At 51.0% G+C, this 22136-nt stretch overlaps 1 protein-coding gene across 5 annotated transcripts in view; it reads right to left on the bottom strand.

The window, feature by feature from the left end:
- Window positions 1–22136, bottom strand: part of SPRY3 (sprouty RTK signaling antagonist 3) — a 54106-nt gene that overhangs the window by 13522 nt on the left and 18448 nt on the right. Inside the window, exon 3 of one of the 5 annotated variants that reach the window (XM_065643283.1) lies at window positions 17037–17093. The exons of the other annotated variants lie outside the window; for them this stretch is intronic. Coding sequence (XP_065499355.1) covers window positions 17061–17093 — 33 coding nt within the window. The 3' untranslated portion in view covers window positions 17037–17060. Of the gene's footprint in view, window positions 1–17036; window positions 17094–22136 lie in introns of those variants that run through there. 5 annotated transcript variants of the gene reach the window in all.

Raw genomic sequence — 22136 nt, 5'->3', positions numbered from 1 at the left:
AGTAAACAAGGATTGTCCTCCTTATGAATGATGTTAACACAATATACAAGTGTTGTTCTACAATCGATAACCTCATAGGAAACTCGGGTGGCTGGAGGCTCTGTTGCTACATTAACTCAGATTGTCATTAAAAGATTTCTGCTTTGCTGATCAGAATTTTTTTTTCCCCAAACAATATGAGAATTTCTTTAAAACAGTAAGATCAGAGAAACACAGGGCTGCACAAGACCTCATGGCTTGACTGGATCAATTCCCATCACCTCGGGAGCTGTCCTAGAACCCCCAAATACTCCCAAGGAGCTAGGGACTTTTTCAGCCCTAAGACTATAGTTCAGCACCAAGGCTATAGAGTCAAGAAACCACGCTGACTATAGCTCCACTGCCTTCAATAGTCTTACTGTAGTAAGGAAATAAGCAGCAGAAGGGTGTGAAAGAATCGTGAAAAATGTCCTGACATCTCTTCTTGGGAAGGGAGATGAAACCAGGAGACCCTGCATTTGTTAACAGGATTTTCTACTGCCTGACCGAAAGGAGTTTGCAGCTCTGTAAAGTTCTTACCTAGTTCAGCTGCTTGCAGGAGGTGCTCAAATGGGAGATCAGGAAAGACACAAGATGCAGATTAAGATTTCATTATAAAGCATCCAACCCAAAACACGTGGGTGAGAAGGAGTGTGAGATTTGTTGCTGTCAGTTTTTAGCTGCTGATCTGAAGATGCGGCCTAATTAAAAACAGAAGTCTCGTGCAATAGAAACCTTCCCAACTCAGGTAAGTTTAAGTCCTACAAACACCATATTTGCCAAAAGTAATGATAATTGCCATATTGTCTTTATGGGGTCCATGATGGTTTTGCATAAAAATATGGAAAAATAGGAGCACGACATCAGAAAAGAGAGGAAAACAAAGATAGCACCTGCTTGCAGTAAAATCAAGCTAAACATTACTGAAAACAGGAGATGTAGGTGCAAATTAGTTTATAAGATTGAGTCCTTCAAGAAAGTTTTCTGGATTCAATTTCTTTGGCTGTTCAGGATGTAAGCAAAGGTCTGTTATACTAACCAGTGTAACACAACATTGTCAATTTTCTTCTATTTTTCTCCTGCTTTTCAAATTCCTTCCAGTTTCAGCCATCACTCACTGAATCTTGTGCATGAAGGGTGGAAATATTGAATGGGAAATGCTAAATATGTGGCTCTGCCTAAGATGCAACAGCTGCACAGAGCGAATGGAACGCTCGGGTCCAGCACAGCAGTCGTGACTCTTCATGACAGAGCCAGTCTCTTCCCAGATCCGAGTCCCACGAGTCACTCAATCGCTTCCATAAACATCTCCCTTTGAAACAGCAGCCTGTTTTTCTCACTTCTCAGCCTGGCCTGGGCCAGTGGGTGGAGTAATTATGTTAATTCTGCCATCAAAATGATTAGCCATTCCATTTCAGCCAAGAAAATGCTGGAAATTGGCTCATGATTTATTCTGCGCTCTTATTTCATCTCAGCCTTTTCACACAGCACTTGGGTCTCCCTGCAGCTCGCTGGCCAATTAGTCGAACCAAAGGAGGCACACAGAAATGCAGGTCTTAAACACAGCCCAGGTCCACATGTTGGCAGGATCTGGATGGATCCGTTCCCCAGGGGCTGGGGAAGTGACATCTTCCTTTCCCTGGGGATCCTCCACCAGGCTGGACTTTCCTTCATGTTCAAGAAACCACCTCCATGCGGAACAGGCAGCTCTTAAGCTCAGGAGTTTCTCTGTGAAGTGGAGAATCTCTGACTCAGTCCAAAGATGAAATAGATTTGTCTTTCACAACCTAAAATAGTGATGAAACTGCTCAAATAGAAAACCCCACTCCCAGCTGGAGGCAACCAGTAGTGACTGAGGCTGGAAGGGGCCAAGCTCCCCCACCCACCCCTGCTCCCAGCCCTGCTGGATTCCTCACCATGACCAGAGCGTTTTTATCTAATCTGCTTTTGAGCGTCTCCCATGGGATCTCCAGCGCTTTCCTGGGTAATCTACCATGGCCTGACACATTTCTCTGTCAAGAGTTTTCCCTGGGTATTTCATTTTAAATTAAAAGCCCCATTCTTCTTTGTTGCATTCCCTTTATGCCTTGACATGTCCTCTCCCTCCCTGCATACCCATTTTGCTGAGAAAAAATTGACGTATCATCCATTTGGAGCACTGCATACCTGGCCCTTTCACCCTGCCCATCATCTTTCCCTGGTCTGTCTTGATTTTTATGCTGCTGCATTAAAAGTTTAGACACGTCCCATACCTTGAAGCCTGAGAGCTCCATGAAGTGTCCAGAGGTCACAGCGAGAGGATCTGGAGCTGAGCCAGGCTGTCCTCTACCTGCCATGCCCAGAGCATCCAAAGATGCTCTGCTATGTCACCATGTCACAGCTCACACGTGTGTCATCTCCTGTTCATGACACATCTCCATCCTCACTCTTGTCACCCATAGCACTGTCCCCAGACACACACGCTGCCCTTCCAGCACAGCACCACAGGGATGCTTGGGCTCATGTGTCTGCTTGCAAGGACACCTCCAGCCCCTTCCCCGCCTGCACAGCCGGGTTACGGGCTGGGACAGGTCCCCTCTTCCAGGAGGAGATGAGGCACCACCAGCATGGAGCGATTTGTCTCCTGCTGACCTGTCTCAGGCTGGCTCCTGAAAGCTGCTAAATGGAAGTGACTCCAAAGTTCTCCTGGGGCCACCTCCTCATTTATCTCAATGAGACCGGTGACATCCAGGACTGTGATGCATGAGGCATGCCACCTTCCGCTGCACCGTGACATCTCTGGGTTTTCTGCTTTGCTGCCTCTCCCATGGGATACCCGTCACTGCTGGGGGTGGCGGCTTTGGCACTCAGTCCAGCAGGCAGCAATACTTCCTAGAAGAAAACACATTATTTGCACTTTTCTTAAAAAATAATAATAATAATAATAATTTTTAAAAATCCATGGACATTTCTGAAGTGCCAATGGCTGCTTTAGGTTTTCTGGTTTGCTCCTCTGTGGGCTGTCTGGACTAATTCCATAGCCACCAGTGCTTCCCAGCCCCCAAAATGATCTGGGGGGAGGAGGAAGAGTTATCACAACTGTCCTGGGTCATGGACCAGCCCCACCAAAGGTCTCCTGACTCCTCACGTGTCACAGCAGTGGCACTCAGGGCTCAGGGACAGGTGACCTCACGCAGGAGCTTTGGGATGGGCACAGGGCCAGATGTTCCAAGGCCTGGACCAGTGCTTTATCCATGAAACTAAGAAAAATACTATCCTATGCCTCAGCAAAAGGTCGTGATGATATTCAGTGCCTCTTCCCCACCCTTGCATTCGGCAAATTGTCCAAACAACATCAAAAAACAGAGTCAGGTTTTTCAGAAGACCCCCTGGGTGGCAGCGCAACAGTCCTGGACTCTCGGAGAGGGGCAGATTAAGGACGTTTTCCTTAATGTCTCCTTTTCTGTTAGAGATATCCCCACTCTCAGCTTGGAGACCCACCAGTAAACCAGCAACAGCCTCTCGCTCTCGGTGGGTCACCAAGAGATGCACCCCAGCAACCTGAAATGAGACCCACAAACCACTCAGAGGAATTTGGAACAGATTTAATTCAAGCCTTTCCCTGCTGTCAAAGCAAGCAGAGTCCTTGCAGCGAGCTGCAACCGTGCAGATTCAAATTACTTTTAAATTACTCTTGCAAAGCTTTTCAGCAGGAAGGTTTCCTCTAAATAGCGTGAGTCATGGGAATTTGGGGGCTGATCTGAACAGCAGCGCCTTTCCCAAATTGAAATACTACAGGCAGGAGAAAAGGTGGAGAGAGCAGCATCTCCCGTGCCGCAGCCCTGAACTCCTCTGCCCAGCTGCTCTGGAGCCAAGGGCTATAAATTACCTTGAAGTGACTTTTCTCGTAAATGGTTTTAATTTTTGTTTTTATGTTCGGAGGGGGAACTGTGTGATCTATAGCACAACATACTGCTGCTGGTTCTTCCACAGAGGCTTCCACAGGGCTTCTCTCAGACTTTTTTTTTTTCTCTGCTTTCCCACTAATGGGCGGCCCTAAAGCAAAGCCGAGGTGGCTCATTGTCAGTCAAGATCATTCCCAGGCCTGAACCGGAGATGGACAGATGCAGTTGGTGCCCAATAATTGCCTCTTCCACGTTGTCATTTCTCACTGGCAGGAGGAAGGAGGTAGTGAAGTCTTAAAAGGAGATGTTGCTGCTCATGCTGGGGCATCCCCAATTTATGGGGGCTGCTGTGTTCCAGCACCTCCTTGCAGAGAGGCTTTGTGCTCAGGCATGCATGGACAGCATCCCTGCAGAGGTGGATTTTGAGAAGAAATTGTTGTATTGCACCTTTCTGAGACAAGGAAAGGCTGGTCAGTCTCTGGGAGGGGAAGGACAGAAATCCATAAGTCTGCAGATGGGGAGGGTTTTTTGGGATATGGGAGCAAGAGTCCTTTCAGCATGTTATTCACTGCATTGCCAGCTGTGGTGCCATGGCTTCTGCATCCTCAAGGGACAGTGACAGAGAAAATCATCCCAAATCATCTGGTACAGACAGAGTCAGAGATTCATGCTGCCTGTGCGGGATGCAGAACCAGGCTGGTGGGTCACAAGCCTGAGGGGAGCCAAGTGCAACCTAGCAGCACGAACTTAGTTTGAGGTAGCCAAGGCAAGGCTGGGTTTGATCCAGAATGCCATTACCAGCCCAAACATCACAGGGACTGCCAAAACCATGCCATGAAATCAGAGGAATCTGAAACAGGGGTGCTAGAGAGCAGCAGAGGTGTGTTCTACTGCCGAGCAGCACATGTATGATCTCCAACACCGCTAAACCCCAGCTGCAAATTAACAGTCCGGGACAAGGGGAAGATGTGCCCAAAGGAGACACCACATCTGCATCCAAGAGCTTTAGCTTGTTCAGGTGGGTTCAGCTCTCAGAGAGCATTAAAATCAGCTTCAAACCTTTGCCCTGCACATTCATTGCACATTTCCACGCATCCCTATCACAAACAGCATCATACACCACAACAGGCTGGCCAGGCAGACCCAGGAGGGTTAACCGTGTCACCAAACCTTGGTCCATGTCCCTACCAGTGCCTGCAACACTCCTGCAACCTGGGCTGCCTCTGCTGCCTGCACATCCCTGTCCCACGCATCACTCCAAGCAGCCTGAGGTCCTGGTGCTGGGCAGAGCAGCAGTGAGTGAGCACATCGGCCCCTTCTCCATCAACATTGTGGAGGTGCAGAGAAAAGCAGAGAGGCTGCAAAAAGCTTCACCCTGCCTGGGATGCTGCTTCCCGACCTTCCCTGGAGCTCAGCCACCCCCAAAGTCAGCCCTGTTGAACAAGACCAGCCCTTTGGGAGGAACACCCTGGGAGGGATACCGGTTTCTGTATCCATGAAAGGTTTCTGTACCCATGAAAGAGCCCACCTCATCCCTCGCCAGGAATCAGTCATCTCATTTCTAACAGCACCATGTTGAGCTTCAGGCCCTTGGAGTTGGACCAAGGTAGGCAGGTTCCTCCCGTTCCACTGTCCCAGTTTATCACTATTACCATCACCACTACCATTACCATTTTTACCGTTTTCATTGCCAGTGGCAATGCATTTCCTCCTAATCCTGTCCTTTTGCAAGGTCTGCACCTCCCTAATTCCTCTGCACTGTCTCTCATCATGTCGCTACTCACCAGCTGTGTCTGTCTTGCCAGTTCACCAGCTGGCACAGGGCATGCCTCACCCATGGGCTCTGGCCACACACCACTTTGTCTCAACCCAAGCCCAAACTACTCCTAAAAACTTCAACTGTTCATCTATCCCTCCCTCTCTCCTTCTCCTGAGACTACTGGCATTAGAAGAGCCATCAAGGAAGTTGGGGGGATGAAGCAGACGGTATACAAGGAGATGCTCAGGAAACAGGTTTTCTTACCCCAGAGAAAAGTCCAGAGGGGGCATCTAACAGCTGCCTTCAGCTACCTAATGGGGCATCATAGACAGGATGGAGCCAGACTCCCAAATATGCACTGCAAAGGGTCCGTGGCCAAAAAGCTCCAGTCAAATAAGGGAAAGCAAGAGGGTGGCCCTCAGGCTTGCAGAGGTCCTATCCTGCACAGATTTTTCAGTGGTTTGTATGATACGGTGAGACAGATCAGGAACCACGTCTAGCTAACACTGAACCAACAAAAATACAGTTTGCTGCTGGATGATGCCTCTTCACCAGCTCATTGCCTGAGCAATGAGACATGGAGCGATCTGATGCACTTGGGGATGGAGAGGCCCGGCTAGGAGAAGCCTCAACCTTAATTCCTATTATCATTTCCGACGGTTTTGCTGCATTTGCGGTTTAGGTCGCAAGATGGAGCAATTGCCCTATTTGTCATTCCTGGCTGGAAACTACCCGGCTGTCCTCGGCCCGTGTGTTTGGGAAGCGACGGTGATTTTTTGCAGCCTGGATCGGTGGGTTTTTCTTTTGCTCAGGTCCCAGGTCCCTGCCCCAGCAGATACCCAAGTCTGGGCAGCCCTGCTCCTCAAATTCACCCTGCAGCACCACATGCCCTGCACAAGCAACCGGCACAGGGTGTCCAGCAAAAGGCCCATTCGGACCATCCACACCAGCTGTCTTGCTGCACCCACGTCCCGCCTCTGCCCTGTGGTCTGTCCCACCACTGGGCTCTCTGCATCTAGGAGGTAGGTGCTCAGAGTAGCACCCAAAAATGTCTCTATGCCCAGATTTCAGGTCTCTTCAAATCTACTGGGTGATGAACATGCCTTTGACAGTGCAGCATGGGTTCAGATCTTCACTCCCAAGTGCCCTCAAGCTTCAGCAGGCAGCTGAGATACCATCTAGGATGAAAAACTCCCCTTGGGAACCACACAGGTCACATCCTGGTATTTTGGGATGTGGCTGCACTTCACAACTCTCCAGGAGCATTGTGGACAGTGGAACTGTCCCAGTGGAGCTCAGGGGATGGCAGGACTGTTTGATGGACTGCCTGCAAGCACCATGGCAGCGAGGAGACAGCCAGGGAGAAAATAGCCAGGAGGGAGGCAGGGGGCCCGTGGGAAAAGTGGAGGTGGAGGAGGAATGAAGGTGGTGAGCCATGAGGTGGTCTCTTGGAGGAGGAGTCTGGGGACGAAATAAAACAGGATAAGGTGCCCTTTTTTCAGCCGATGTGGCGCATCTGGAGAGTTGGAGCAGCGAGTGTGCCAGGGGGGCACTGCACCGTTGATCTGGCCGTGAAGAAGAGGCTCAGCGTGACTGTTCCAAGGGCCTTACTGCGGCTCATTCCAGCCAGGAACCCCCCGAGCAAACCACTTTCACCAGAAAAGGATGGCTCACTTGAACTGGAGCTGTTCCACTCCTCCACATCTCTCCTCATTAAAAACACCTTTGGAAGTAGTTGAAACGTCCCATTTTTCCAGATATATTTTTCTTAGGACAGCTTTTCCCTCCTGAAACTCACTTTGAAAGTTGATTGGCACAACAGAATGGCCTCTTTGGAGCAAGCAACTCCAAAATAGTCATTTGGCTTCTTACTTCCCAAAAGCTTTCATCAGGATGGAAGAACTGCGAGAGCTCGGGGAGAAATCCTTTCTCAGCAACTTCAGCCACCAGAGGCCAGGCCAGCTACTTTCCTTATTCCCCTTCCAAGGCAGCAGCACAAGGCATGGCTGCATGGACCCTTTGCCTCACACACCAAATATTTTGTGGACGTTCAGGGCCACCCAGCAGAAAGGAAACAGCATGAAGCTACAGCTGTATAAATATCTGTGGGTCGGTGGCCATAACCCTTCCTCCAGGATCCCTGAGACCTCTCAACATGTGTGCGGCAACTGAGGGAGAAATGCTTGAGCCTCAGCCCCGTTCCCAGTGGGCTCTGGAGAGGGAACAGCTCCAGCTTCTCTCCCATGGAATTGCAGCTGGGGTGCAGCAGTGTTGGTTTTTCAGGCAACCCTTGTGTTCATCCCTCCACACAACCCTGAGCCATCGACCTGCTGCCAACAGCTCCAGCCTTTCCACAGGGAGCAATAATTGAGGTCTCACCACCACAGGGTAGATGGGTGGGGAATGTGCCAGGTGATCTCGTGAGCAGCATAGCTGCCATGAATGTGCAGGGGGAGTCCCGTGAGGCTGGAGAGATGGGAAGGGGCCCTGGGTTGGATCCACGTGAGACAGCAAGGTGCTGGCCCCCCAGAACTTGCTGGGTCTGGAAGGTGAGACCCTGTGACCCCTTTGCTTGAGCTCATGAGCATTTGTGGGTCAACCCCCTCTGTCCCAGCCCATGGAGTCCTGTGCTGATGGCTGACGGGGCCTGGACAGAGACAGGGGGCACAAAACGTGCGTATTACTTCTCAGGGTCTGCTCATCTCATGGCACTTTCATAGGACTGAGTAGATCCAGACCAGCGACGGGTTTCTCCAGCAGAGACCAGACAAAAATCGCAAGCAGCAGCAGTACACGGTCTGCCATCCTCTTCCTCCGTGAGAGCTGCTGCTTGGGATGAGAGAAGAGCTGAATTTTCCCAAGCTGCTCTCACCTGTCGGGTGGCAAACGAGGCTGAATTTCCCCTGTGCAAAGAGCAACGCCAGCAAGCCCCTTTGACAACACACAAAAAGTCCAAGAGTCCCATCTCCCTGGCTGGTCCTTCCCCCATCCCCGCCAGCTGCCCCGGGCTGGCCTGGCTGCTCATTCCAGGCGTGTTTCTCATGGCCGTGGGAGGAATGCAAAGCCCTGGGGTGTTCACGGAGACCAGCACCAGATCTCCTCCAAAAAGGGACAGCGGGGTGATGTCAGCGGAAACATATTTTTAACCTGCACTCCAATGAAAAGGAAATGACCCAGAGGAAATGCATTAAAAAAAAAAAAAAAAGAGCCTCCTGATAATAAGATTCCAGCTTTGCTTTCAAGTTTTACTTTTCCCAGGACACTGGCTCCCTCCTACCCTCGGCCAAGAGAGAAAAGAGCGAGCGAGGGAGCGAGAAGCCTCCCTGCACACCCCACGAACAGGAAGCATTGGCTGTATGAAGATGGGGGCTGTGTCGGGAGATGGAGGGGCAGGACACGGGACGTGCTGGGGCCTTGTGACGTCCACCTGGACCACTAGCCCACCTGAAGACCGGCACGTCGGCTGCGCCAGCCTACGCAGAGCAGGGCAGCTCTGACGCCATCCAACCTTTCCTATGACCGTGCAGCTGGCATAAGGCAGCCACAAAAAAGACGTATGCTTGCATCCTCACCCACAGTGAGATAAAGCCCAGGGAAACGAAATGGAGAGGCTGCTTCTGAAAGAAAGAGACTTCAAACATTTTGTTTTCCACAATACAGTGGATCAAGCCAGGCAGTGGGCAGGGTTGAATGTCCAAGCCATAGCTTGGCAGACAAAAATCCCTGCAGCAAAAACAGGGAGGCAGTGGGAGAGCAGTAAGGGTTTTCTAGAGTCTCAGCACCCCAATTGCCATCGATCTCCCATCATCCCAACAGTATCTGGATCACCAACCCAGCAGGACCCAAAGTTCACTCCTAGGGAAAGCCATAAACTTCAGATCCACTGCTGAATCTGACACCCCAGCCAAGGTTGTCATTTTGATGGGGAGGAAGCAATGGGACAACTCTGTGTCCTGGAACATGGAGCAACCTGGTAGCTTGGGTAACGTGGGGGCAGCAGAGGGGCTCCAGCAGCTGGCAGGAGAGGAGGGATGGAGCCAAGGTGGTGCGGGCCCTCCTGGCCTGGAGGGCTCTGCCACAAAGTTTTGCAGTTTCCCATCTTCCAGGGAGCCTCAGGGGACACCTAACAACAACTTATGTCCCAGGAAATATTATCCAGGTCAAATTGCTGTCCACTCTGCAGACACATCCCATAAAACTTCATCCGCAACTTAAAACAATCCCTTGTTTGTCTGCTTCCCTCCCCAGAAAAATTGCGGGGAAAAATTTAATGAAATATAACAAGGGAAAATGTAGAGTCTTGCATCTGGGCAGGAACAACCCCAGGTTCCAGTATAGGTTGGGGAATGACCTATTAGAGAGCAGTGTAGGGGAAAGGGACCTGGGGGCCCTGGTGGACAGCAGGGTGACCATGAGCCAGCACTGGGCCCTTGTGGCCAAGAAGGCCAATGGGACCTGGGGGGGATTAGAAGGGGGGTGGTCAGTAGGTCGAGAGAGGTTCTCCTGCCCCTCTACTCTGCCCTGGTGAGACCTCATCTGGAATATTGTGTCCAGTTCTGGGCCCCTCAGTTCAAGAAGGACAGGGAACTGCTGGAGAGAGTCCAGCGCAGCCACGAAGATGCTGAAGGGAGTGGAGCATCTCCCGTGTGAGGAAAGGCTGAGGAGCTGGGGCTCTGGAGCTGGAGAAGAGGAGACTGAGGGGTGACCTCATCAATGTTTATAAATATATAAAGGGTGGGTGTCACGAGGATGGAGCCAGGCTCTTCTCGGTGACAACCAACAGTAAGACAAGGGGTAATGGGTTCAAGCTGGAACACAAGAGGTTCCACTTAAATGTGAGAAGAAACTTCTTCTCAGTGAGGGTGACAGAACACTGGAACAGGCTGCTCAGGGGGGTCATGGATTCTCCTTCTCTGGAGACATTCAAAACCCGCCTGGACGCCTTCCTGTGTAACCTCACCTGGGTGTTCCTGCTCTGGCAGGGGGATTGGACTAGATGATCTTTCGAGGTCCCTTCCAATCCCTAACATTCTGTGATTCTGTGATTCTGTGAAATGCTTGGGGCACCCTCCACTCAGCAGCCAGCTGCAATGCTGAATGTGCATAAATAGCAATGCAGCAAGTTTCAAGAGAATAAAGCCATCCAGCAGTCAGAGGCCACTTCTCCTCTTCCCCACACAGCCTGGCAGAGGCAGTGGGCTTCATCCCATCCAGGACACCTTCCCACCCCAAAATTGGGCTATCACCAGGGAATTAATACTCTGAGACTCTCTGATGGTCTGACAGCTGATTGATGCACAGAGGAAGGAGGTTCATCAGCCTCAGACATACCACCTTGCCTTCCTCTCACCTGAACCCATCTGTTCCCATTCAGCAGGCTGGGCAAGAGCCATTTGTTGAAACCTTTGCCAGAGATGCTCATTAATACCATTTAATACTCTATTTCCTGGAAGACAAAAGGTTCCTGGGGGCAGAGAGGGAGAGAGGGAAGGAGGGAGGGATGGAGGGAAGGCAGAGGTGGTACCCCCATGGGGGACATGTCTGGCTCCACGTGGCACCATGTGCTGTGAGCTCGGGCAGAGAGTGAATCCCTTCAGAAAACTAATCACCCCATTAGAATACAAGTGGATCTGCTTCCTGGACCCCCTCTCCATCCCTCTGCAGACACCCAAACAGAACACACAGACACGCAAAGGCAGGGCTGACACCCAACAGCTGAGGAGGGCAGGAGTGCCCCATGAGGTCCCACGGGGCACAAATGGCTCCAGAAATTTTCCAGGAGTGGATCCCCTCCACCGACCTGAAGATCCCCCTGTGCTGTGTCTAGCTGTGATGTATAAGGGGCTGAGCCCTGGGCAGTTCAGCTGGCCATGACCACCCAACCCCACACAGCCCACTCTGCACATGGGGGCTGCACGCTGCGGGGGGATCTCCAAAGCCCTGGGGTCGCTCCATCCCTGGGTGAGAAGGTAACAACTGCTCTCAAAGGCTGGAGCAGCACAGCTCAGCAGCTCCAAGCCCCATCACACCATGGGTCAGCTTGTCCAGGGGGCACCAACTGCCTCTTCTTTATTCCATTTTTCTTCCAAGGCTAAACTCCAGCCCAGAAGCTCTTCCCCAGACCTGCACAGGGGAGTTATTTTTAGGTACCGCAGGTGGGAGGCAGGGGCCAAGAAGAGCTTGGACCAGGCTGCAGGAAAGCAGAGCTTAGCAAGGCAGGAAGGAGCCAGAGGGTGGATACGAGGAGCACTCCCTGCCTGCAGCCACCGCGGCTCCTTCCTCTGTCACACATCACTGGCTTCCCAGAAACAGCCGCCCAAGGGGAAGACACTCGCTCACCCGCCCGTGCATGCAAGGATGGTGGAGTGGCCTGGTGCTGAGCTGGGGGCAGGACAGGAGAGGGCGGAGGTGGCCGTGGGAGGAAAGGAGCTTCCAAGAGCATCCCGTGAGACCCCAGCCCGAGGGGATGTCCCCTGCAGAGGTCACACCAGTCACTGGCTTTTGTCCCTGTCCACTGCTGTGGGCGCAGTGGGAGGATGGAGCTGCGGAGGGAGGCAGATCGGATTGGCAAGGGGCTGTGATGCTGCAGCACATGGGGAAGGTGCTGCAAGGAGGGGATTAAGGGAGCCTGAGAGCTGCACCACTGCAACCGAGTAAGCAGACATGAGTTAGAAACCTGCAAGTATGCCCAAGTAGGGTACATCAGCAGGCTGAAGGTGTTTCAAGCCAGGTGCAGAGGGCAGAAAATGCTCCCTCCACAGTGCTGGAAGGAGCCCTGAGGTTTCCTTCCTCCCTGTGTGCCTGCAGCCCTGAAACTGCTGGCCCAGCAGCCCCCTGGTACTTCTGGGGTGCCCAGCAAGGGCTGCTGACCCAAGCTGCTGGGTCCCCTGCAGGCTCATGGGACAAGACTGAGAGCTCTCAGCTCCTCTGGTGCCAGGGCAGCATCAGCATGGTGCTGGAGCACAGCTGCTTCACCTGGGAAACACGATAGATGAGGAATGAAAAGAAAAAGAACAGCCTGAAACACTAGTTCTCAGACTTTAAGGCAAACCCTCAAATCAAGGGACTGTCTGATCTCAGCATGTCACCTGCATTCCCATTTGCCTTATGCCAGTGAGGTGAGGCCCCCAGTCAGAGTGGCAGCAGGAAGAGACATGGCAGAGTCCCTGCCTCCTTGCTTGCAAAAATGTGGGCAGCACACTCCCTCATCAGTCTTTATGCACATAAAGCGTATGTGATGATTAGGGGCAAATCTGCTGGGGTGTATTTCTTAAAGTGTTCTGCAGCCACTCAGCGTTGTGTCTGATAGGTTTTGTGTGTATTTGAGTATGGTTTCTTCTTTCTTGACTCGTATTTTTGGGAAAACCTATTTGCCTCAGTGGTCTGTCTGCCTCAAAAACTATGTGCCTGTCCTTGCTATGCAACTGACATTTCTGGGACTTTGAGGTAGATTTTTATAATTTTTTTTTTAGGCAAAAAGACCTGGTAGACCAATCTTTATCTGCAGATCAGATTTTTCCCTGAAGTATCTTTCCAGCCCCTGTGCTTTACCCAAGCAAATGCAAAGTCTTCGCGCAGGGAAATTGTTTCCAGGCTTGTACTAGTGAGTTCCTTGGGTCGATGGGCCTGGAAAAGCGCAGCTTATTTGTCGGAGAAGAGGGAAAAGAGAAAAGCAGCAGGGCCAGCAGTTTGTTTTGCTGTCCCTCTGCTCAGCTCCCTGAAACGGTCCCTATCTCCTGGTCTGCAAACTGCCTGCGGGTATTCCCATAGTCCCCCCCCAGCTTTGATGGACAACTTCCTTCACACTGAGTGACACTCGGGGACCCACCAGGGTGTGTGAGGGGTTTCGGGGACAGCTGACCCGGTCTCCACCCTGCAGCAGTGACAAGAATGAGCCCTTGCCCCCTCCTTAATCCACCTTCGCCCCGTTGCCGAGAGGAGCCCGTGAACCCTGGAACCCTGTCCCCTGACCTGCAGAACGTGAAAGGGAGGAGGCAGCGAGGGGGGAAGCCAGGACACGCCAAGGATGACCAGCACTGGGCATCCCCCGGGCTTCAGGCCACCCCCAGCACTTGCCACCCCGCATTGTTCACCGAGAAAGGGGCGCTGGGGACGAGCCCTCCCGCCAGCACTGTGAAAACCGCCTTTGTGAGGGGCTGTCACCCGGGGCTGTCACCCGGGGCCCAGCCATCCCGGCCTCTGGTTTCCAGGACGACGGGAGGAGGAGGAGGTGGAGAGGGGGCTGACGGGGAGGAAGGTGAGAGACGGCAGCAGGAAAGTTCGGACAGGGCAGGCAAAAGTGAGTCCCAAAAAGTGGCTCGATGGTTTCTTCAAGACACTGTCTTGCCGGAAGGGGAGATGCCGAAGCCGAGGCCTGAACTGCAGCCAAGCCCACGCTGGGTGCAGGGCGAGGAGGAGTCAGGATGTGGCCCATGAGCCTGGCCTGGCTGTATCCCACATCCAGCACGGTGGGGTCTCTTCTGCTCCCGTCTCTTGGTCTCAAATCAAACCTTCCCCAGCTCCCTCCCGCAAGCAGAGGGTGCCACCAGTTGAGCTTGGGACCAGTCGGTCCCAATGGCTACTTGCCCACTGTAATTGCTAGCTCACGCTGCCCCCAACCTCCCCCACCCATCCCACCTGGCAAACAGAGCTCAAGTATATTTTTAGCCAAATATTTATGGTTTGTCCCTTGCAGCTCTCCAGTTCCATCAGATTTCAGGGGAGTTCAAAGGTGCTTTCCCGCCTCCTACAAGCTCTGGGCTATTTATAGCTGTCAGATGTTGGCAGACCAGCTTTCATGGTGACAATGTGCGCATGGAAATGGCTCATTGCTTGTGAGTAACTCCAGGATCAGCTGTGAGCCTGAGGAGTGACAGGGTATTGCTTACAGTCCTGTGTACAAGAGAGAGTCAGAAATGGTGGGTGGTGAAGAGCAAAGAGATGTTCCTTTAGACTGGATATGAGAAAAAAGAAAAATATCAAATTTGCCAGAGAGATCTCTTAACCGTTGGGATGCTCCTCAGGGGAAATGATGCTAATCCTGCCCCATGGGCTATTTCAAGCAAGGGTGGCCTAGTTGCTGCAGCTGTTCTTGCTGGTTCTAGCTCTGGGGATACTCTTATTCTTCCTTAGGTGCTCAGGAGAGGATGAACATCACATTGGCACAACATCATTGCTGATCTCAAAGCCCTGCCTGTTCTGACCTGGAAGCCTCCACAACATGTAGTGCCACAAACCCCTCAGATGCCCATATTCAGCTCCCAGGCTGCAAAAAGTCTCCCCCTGGCTGGGACTTGGGACAATAGTATCCAGTGCTGCATCACTAAGAGCCAAAAGGGTCACTTCTTACATATCCATTGGCGTGCAGCTGGGCTGACCTTTTCCAAAGATGCCAACAGCTGCAATGGTGACCAGATGAGCTGCCAACCGCAGGCAAGCTCTGACCCAGCATCACGGTGGAGGAACAGAGCGTGGTGTCCTGCACTTGGCCATCTGGCCATGAAGTCTGGCCAGGATGGGGGGAGAAACCAACAGGGGCTTCAGACTAGAGCTTTGTCTTTCCATGGTGACCATCATGTCCAGGGGCACTGAGAAAGACTCAGTATTTGGGATTACGTTGCTCCATGGAGGAGGAGAGGTGAATCAGGACTCTTGCATGCATTTCTGATGTGTTGGTTATCATTTTCTCTGTAGAAGGTGCATATCCCACATCACTGGGACAATACAGCAGGGTAAAGCAGGCATTTCAAAGTTTGAGAGACATGGGGTCTTGCATCTGTATAAAACTCCACACTTACTTACAAAGTTGCCAGGAATGACCAAGCACTGGTGGTCTCTGAGCACCACAAGGGCTTCTCAAGCATGGACTTTTTGGAGCTGTGCAGCCATCCATGAGGATGAGCATTGGCACATTCCGGATCTGACTTAACGCTGTGGCATTTTCCACTCCTGCTAAAAACAAGCTCTCTGCCCTCAACACATCGCCGCCGCTGAACGGACTGCAATCTTCTGCATCTCTTCAAGTGCTCCCCTGCTCTGACTGAGGGCAGGAAGAGGAGAAGAATACCACATCCATCTGTGAGCACACAGGAACTTGTAGAGAGTTGGAAAAGAACTATCCAAGCTGGACAGAGTCCCGGGCAGCAGGGACACACATCCCCTGCTCAGGAAAAGAGCCAGAGAGCCTTTCATCAGCACGGCTGCCCCAGATCTCCATTTTACATCACATCTGAACAAAAGCACTTCGCCTTCCTTTTTTTTGGACTCACACACACCTCTCCCTTCAGCATCAGCTGCCAGCATATGGGAGTGTGGCAGACTATTTAAGGAAAACGCCCAGTAACATTACAATTACTTACCATAAAAGCCTCATGTTCCAATAACAGCCTAATGTTCCAGGCACCTGTCCAACAAACTTAGAGTTTTCTTACCTGCCCACTGCAGGATTCATATCCATCACACTTCCCAACAGACATCTAGATGTGCCACCACTAAAGCACAAGGCTCTGGAAAACCTCAGACTAGCTGCAACATCTGTCCGCAAGTGGGGACAGCAGCTAGCAGGACCTTTCATCCCTACTGGCAGTCATCTGCTGGGATCTGCAGCAGGTTGCAAGGCAAAAACTGGTGTGCAAGGGGCAACGACAAAACCAGCAATTCACCTGCAACCAATGCAGACTGTCTCTGGCTAGCAGCATCTGGCCGGCTTCAACCACTACTGTAATTCCAGTGCGGTCCCCGCATGGCCACAACTTCTCCTGCTGACAGCAGATGACAACGTAAGGCTCCCAACGACACCAGATGCCACTCTCACCTCCTAACACAGTCACCCTGGTGTTGGAATGAGGCAGAAATGGACAAATTGTGCAAAAACAAAAGGGTTCATAAATGTTTTTCTTGGTCAGATCCCATGAGTCCAATCAGCAATATCCGCAATGGCTTTTACAGGCTGGGCAGTGTGATTTTGTTCAAGTGTTCCCAGGGAATTAAAAAAAAAAAAAAGTCATAAACATGTGTCTTGCTGAAAACAGTCTCTCTGATATGAAACCATGATTGTTCACCAGCGAAGTTACTTGCGGGCTTGGGAAACAGCTCACGAGCAGAGGAGATGGTGTAACAGGATGTGGGCATCTCATCTCTCCGTACCAGTAGACAGTCATAAGCACTGGCACTTACCCAGCAGTCAGCTACAATTTGTTTGCACACAAGGTTTGCTGGAAAATTGCATCCAGCCGTCCAGTTAATAAAAATTATCCACACACAGCTCACGAGCAGTGTTTGCTGAATGAGAGATAGATGTTAAATTATTCACTCTGCACCATCAGAGCCTCGGTGGTGGAAGAGAGGGGAGGAAGATTTCACTGCTGCTAGTCATGTTATGCTGTCAATTATGGAGCACTTCATTCTCTGGGCTGTAAGGCTGCCATCTGGTACTAAATTCACCAAGAAAAAATGAAAAAAAAAAGAAGGCAGCATTTTTAAGGATTGACTGCTCATCATACAGCAGTTCTAGAACACATTTTCTAGCATTCATGAAAAGTACAAATCCAGGGGGAAGTACAGTGTGGAAGGGATAATATGCCATTTAGAGTATTCCACCTACACAGATGTAGAAGAAACATATGAGGCCACAAAATCCCATCCTGCCTACCCTGTCTGGTAAACCTGAGAGGTCAGTAGAGAGGGTAGATGATGTAGCATAACCGTCTAGATGAGCTACTGGGCTCCACAGCCAGGCACTTTCACATTCCTCCAAGTATTCAGCTACTCTCTTCAGTTGCTGAGCTACCTCTCAGCCCACTCAAATTTTGAAGGGTTTTAACCCTGACAACCAGGGAAATGAAAATATTTGTAAGGTGATCAGCATCATGGCAGGTCCTTGTTCTCAGTACAAAACTAAAAATGCTCAGAGAGGAAATTTTGAGAAATTGCTCATGGATATTCACGGCCAGGTGCTTCAGTGTCCATGATGGGAGTGTTTTGGTGGAACTGCATGGTGACCAGACTCTGAATGCATAGTCTGTGTTTGGAAGCACACCCAGCCCTGCTGCATACCACACCAAGCAATTAATTTTATCAGGAACCAAACAGAGGAGACATATTAAATAACAGAGCAGAGCGTGTCCCTGCAGGCAGGGCTGGGGAAGAAGATAGAGCACCTTGGCTTGGTATGAAAGGCTCCAGGAGAACAAAAGAAGAGAAGGAGGCAATGAAAATCAGACGGGAAAACAAGCTCACTAATTTGTTCAAAGAGCCACAGACTCTCAGCACTGAACACTAGAGATTTTGGGGGGGGATTTAGTAAAGATGGAGATGAGGGCACGATGTGGTTTGTTAATCTCTTAGATGGCCCTGACAGAAGCGAGGGACAAAGATGCAGCTTTACCATGTGGCTTCCCATGGAGCATCACAACACTGGGAAGAACTGAAACAACCACAGGATGCCCTGAATAAGTCCATTAACTGAGAGTCTTCTTCCATTTCATGCCTTTTTCCTCCAAGCTGTGTACCTTTCACCCTCAGTACAACTCTGGAGACCAGAGAGGTTGGCATTGCATGCAGAGACGATGAAGGAACTTGAAAATCAGGTTTAAGTTCTTCAACCTGCTGTGGCTTGGACTTAAAGCATCCACAACACATGCAGGAAGACAAAACTTGAGGTGTCTGCTGCCTTCCCAGCCCTGCCTACTACCAGCTCATCCAGACTGCAGCTTGGCTTTCCATGACATACTGAATGCACTCTGGGTCGGTCCCTCCCCAGAGCCCCCAGCATGGGGCTGAGGGCTCCAGCGAAGGCTATGGTGAGTCTGGTCTGCAAGACAAATGTAGGCTCAAAATAGGCGGCATGGATGTGCCTCGTAAGGTCCTGTGATAGCTGCAGAAATTCCTACAAACTCACACATCCTCTCTTTGTTTCGTCTTTCACTGAGTCTCGGCTTCAGAGAGGAGATTCGTCCTTCCTGATGGGCCATACAGCTGCACACTGATAAGATCCCTCGCATGAGGTCTGCACTGCTAGTGGAGCTGCCCAAAGAATGGCAGATCCTACAAAGTGCCCCTGCTCCTGTGCAAGGTCTGAAACATGCTTGGAAAGAGGCACCGATGAACTCTAAACCAGCCTCCACCCAGCACAGAAATACTCCATAGATTCCCTTGTCTTTTGCTGGATTTCTGGCAGTCTCCTATTACTCTGAGACCAAACAGCTAATGCCTCCTTTAGCACATGTCTAGAGTTGAGGACCCATGTCCTACCAGACACTGCAAGGAGTCAGCAGAGGTACGGGCATGAAAACCAGGAAACACTGCTACAGAAAAGGAAAGTGACTGGGACTCACACCCTCTCCTTCTCTCAGGAGTCTGTCCCTGTTTGGGGACCTGAACAAAGAGCCACGATGGAGTTTTCTGCTTTGAAGGTAGCTCAGGAGTTGATATTTGCAATGCATTGTAAGGTGAGGAGAAAAGCAACCAGCTGACTCTAGGAAGAGACCCTCAATGTTGTACCAAACCCACAGTCTTCACTAGGATGTAACCCAGACAGTGTCCCATGAGCTTTATAGCTGAAACTGTTGATTTACTTACCACGATGGTCACTTTTGCACCACATTTCATGTCTGGTGCCTGCTAACACAAGGACCAACTGACAGAAGGGAGCAGAACCTGGTTCTTTGTCCTCAGAACCTCCTTACATGCCCCTGGCCATATACACTGCCTATTGGCTTGATGCTTTGAACACAGTGGTTGATAGTAGAGGAAAAAAAGTCTGATACAAGCTTCAATTTCTAGTTCTCTTTGGACTCTTACACTTCTTCCATGTCTTCCTGCTCTGGAGCATGGACTGCTGAAGCTGCTGCTTCCAGTCACCTTGCCAGCTAAGAAGTGATGCTCCTGCACAGGCAGAGGTGCTGGATGTCCTGTTTGTCTTCTAGATACCTGCCTCCCTCCCTTTCTTTCTGAAGTTGGTCTTCCTGTCGTTGAGGAGCTGAAGAATATTCAAAAGGACAGCAAAACCCCACAAAATACCAGGTAGTAAGTCCATAGATGCGCTCTCCAGGTAAGGTACGCTTGCACTCATTCCCTAGGTACAAACAAGGGCATTTTCCATGTTAGTTATTCTCTAGCATGTCAGACTCATCCAGGCCATTTCTTTCCCTCTGAAAGACGGTGGGCTTTTAGCCCGAGCATTGGGGGGTGTTAGATTTTTAATGCTTATTTATTTTTGACATTGCACAGGCTGTTCCAGCACCCCCTTTATCTCCAGTGATCTTTGACCCTTGAGTGTCAGGAGTTCAATCTGGTATGTTCCACTCTTTGCCCCCACTTAATTCTTTTTTAGCTGCTCGGCCTTTGAAACCTGGTGCCATATGCCAGCCCAAAAGAGTCCTGATCAATACCGGGGGACCACATCTCTGTGACCTTGCAACCTGCACCGTAAAGGGCAGAGGGCAGAGCACAGTGTTGACCATGTTTTCATTACGAGATTTCGGCTGCATTTGTTGGAGAGGGAGGGAAAGCCTTTCTTTCCTGCTTTCTTTCTTGCTTTCTTTTCATGAAATTTAGTCCAGCTGGGACACCAGAGCTCCTGGCTGCCTGTCGAGTCCTCTGTCTCATTTAATGAAAGTGAGCAAGATAACCGCTCAAAATCAGGATGCCTGAAAAGGTAAACTAGAAAGATCAGCAGCACATCTTGGTATAAGAAAGGAATTGTTCATGCCTGTCCCTTTCAGACAGGCGGGGTGTTTTGGGGGTGCAAAGTCTCAGTCTCCCTTGTAATGGAGGAACCCATTAAAAATTGCTCAGCTTGCAGAGAGTAGCCCTGGCAGCAAGGTTGCTGCTTTGCAAGAGGGGCACCTGATTTCTCTCCTCCGAAGCTCAGCCTCTTGCATGGCCAAGCCTCTGCCCCAGAGAAAACAGTCCCTAGGAAGGTGCTGCGATCCACAGCTGGGGTACACGCCCCTGCCTTGCACCCCACATTGCAGGCACAGCGGTGGGAATCCCTCAGCCCCGCCAACTGAGGGGCTGTGTGAGCCGTGCCTTCTTAGGGCACATTTGTCAAGGGCCACTGTATTTGAAAGCCACTCTTTTTTCAGGCACAGACCTGCCACTTGGTCATTTGGGGGTTTTTTCCTCCTTTTCTCTGTGCAAAAGGTACAGGCACCTGCTTTCTGCCCTGGCTGATTTCATTTTTTTAACAAGGAGAAGAACAGATGAGGAGGGAAAAGCTCGTGGTGTCTCCTTATGATGGTGCTGCTTCCAAACAGAGATTTAACCCAGCTTCACTTCATCAGGGAGGAAAACCCGGCAGTTAAATCTAAGCCAAAACTGTTCCCTTGGGAATGGGCAGCTACCTGTGGGATCTTCTCCATTTGCCGCTGTGTCCCCTGTCCCCTTGGCGTTCGGTGCTGCGTCCTGGCAGAGCAAGGCTGCCAGGGACCATGTGGCAGGGCCAGGCTGATGGTGTGTGTCATATGCAACACACGAAGATGCTGTTTCCCTTGGGTGGAGGCTGTTTCCCCTGGGCAGAGGTCATACCCAGTGCCATATCCATAGCCTGGAAAAAGCTACTCCCCAACACAAGCACCAGACCCCAAGGGGTGCAGGACAGAGCACGGCCATGCCATTGGCCACCGCTGTGCAAGCCATGTATTGCCTGGGCCACCAGGCTCTGATCTCGGCAGCCAAATCCTGTTAAACCACCTGGTTCCCCAAGGTGCTGAGCATCTCCTGTTTCCCAGGTGTCTGCAGGGGGAAGATGTGATCAACCCACACCCTTGATATCAAGCAATAAGGACACTTAGAAAGGGCCAGAAGGGTGATTTGATTGGTGTGGTTTTGGCTGCTGATTGAAGACTTTAATTCCCAGTTTTAGCACAACTGCCCAAACCAGTCCCACCCAGACTTTCCCTTCTCCTCACCTGTGATTCCACCTGTCTGCAGAGGGAGGCACAGTCCATGCCAGGATCTGCAGGACAAAAGCTTTGTCCCGTCAGGAATAAAAGCACTTTTGGACGATCCTTGCAGACTGCCAGTTTGGGGTCAGTGGCTTGTATATGACCCTCTGAGAGGACTTTTGGGGGCATATTTGGGCTTAGATGAGCTGATGACTCCCCCCTTACTCTAATTACCCAAAGCCCTGTGGGGTGAGAGCACCCCATCCTGGTTCTGCCCAGGGTGTCTGGGTTTCTCTCGGAGGCTGGAGAGCCAGGAAAGGTCCCACTTGCATTGGTCTATGACCCAAGTGTTTGCCCAAGGACAAGAACGGTGGGGCATCTTATACTTAGTGCACAGTACCCCTTGGTGGCAAGGGGAGCTGATACCCCAGACTGAGGGCACTGCTTTGCACCATCTAATTAACCCTTCTGACAGCTTCGATTAAAAATAAAGGGGCCTTCAGTTCCCTGCTGGAGTGGCCTATTTTATATGTGCATCTCCTTGGTTTTGCCTTAGCATATGATGTTCAGGAGGCAGTTATTTCAGGA

The sequence above is a fragment of the Caloenas nicobarica genome, chromosome 12 (genome assembly GCF_036013445.1).
Source record: "Caloenas nicobarica isolate bCalNic1 chromosome 12, bCalNic1.hap1, whole genome shotgun sequence".
NCBI classification, from domain to species: domain Eukaryota; kingdom Metazoa; phylum Chordata; class Aves; order Columbiformes; family Columbidae; genus Caloenas; species Caloenas nicobarica.
The sequence above is the reverse complement of the archived record's forward strand: the minus strand, read 5'-3'. Positions and strand labels throughout refer to the sequence as shown.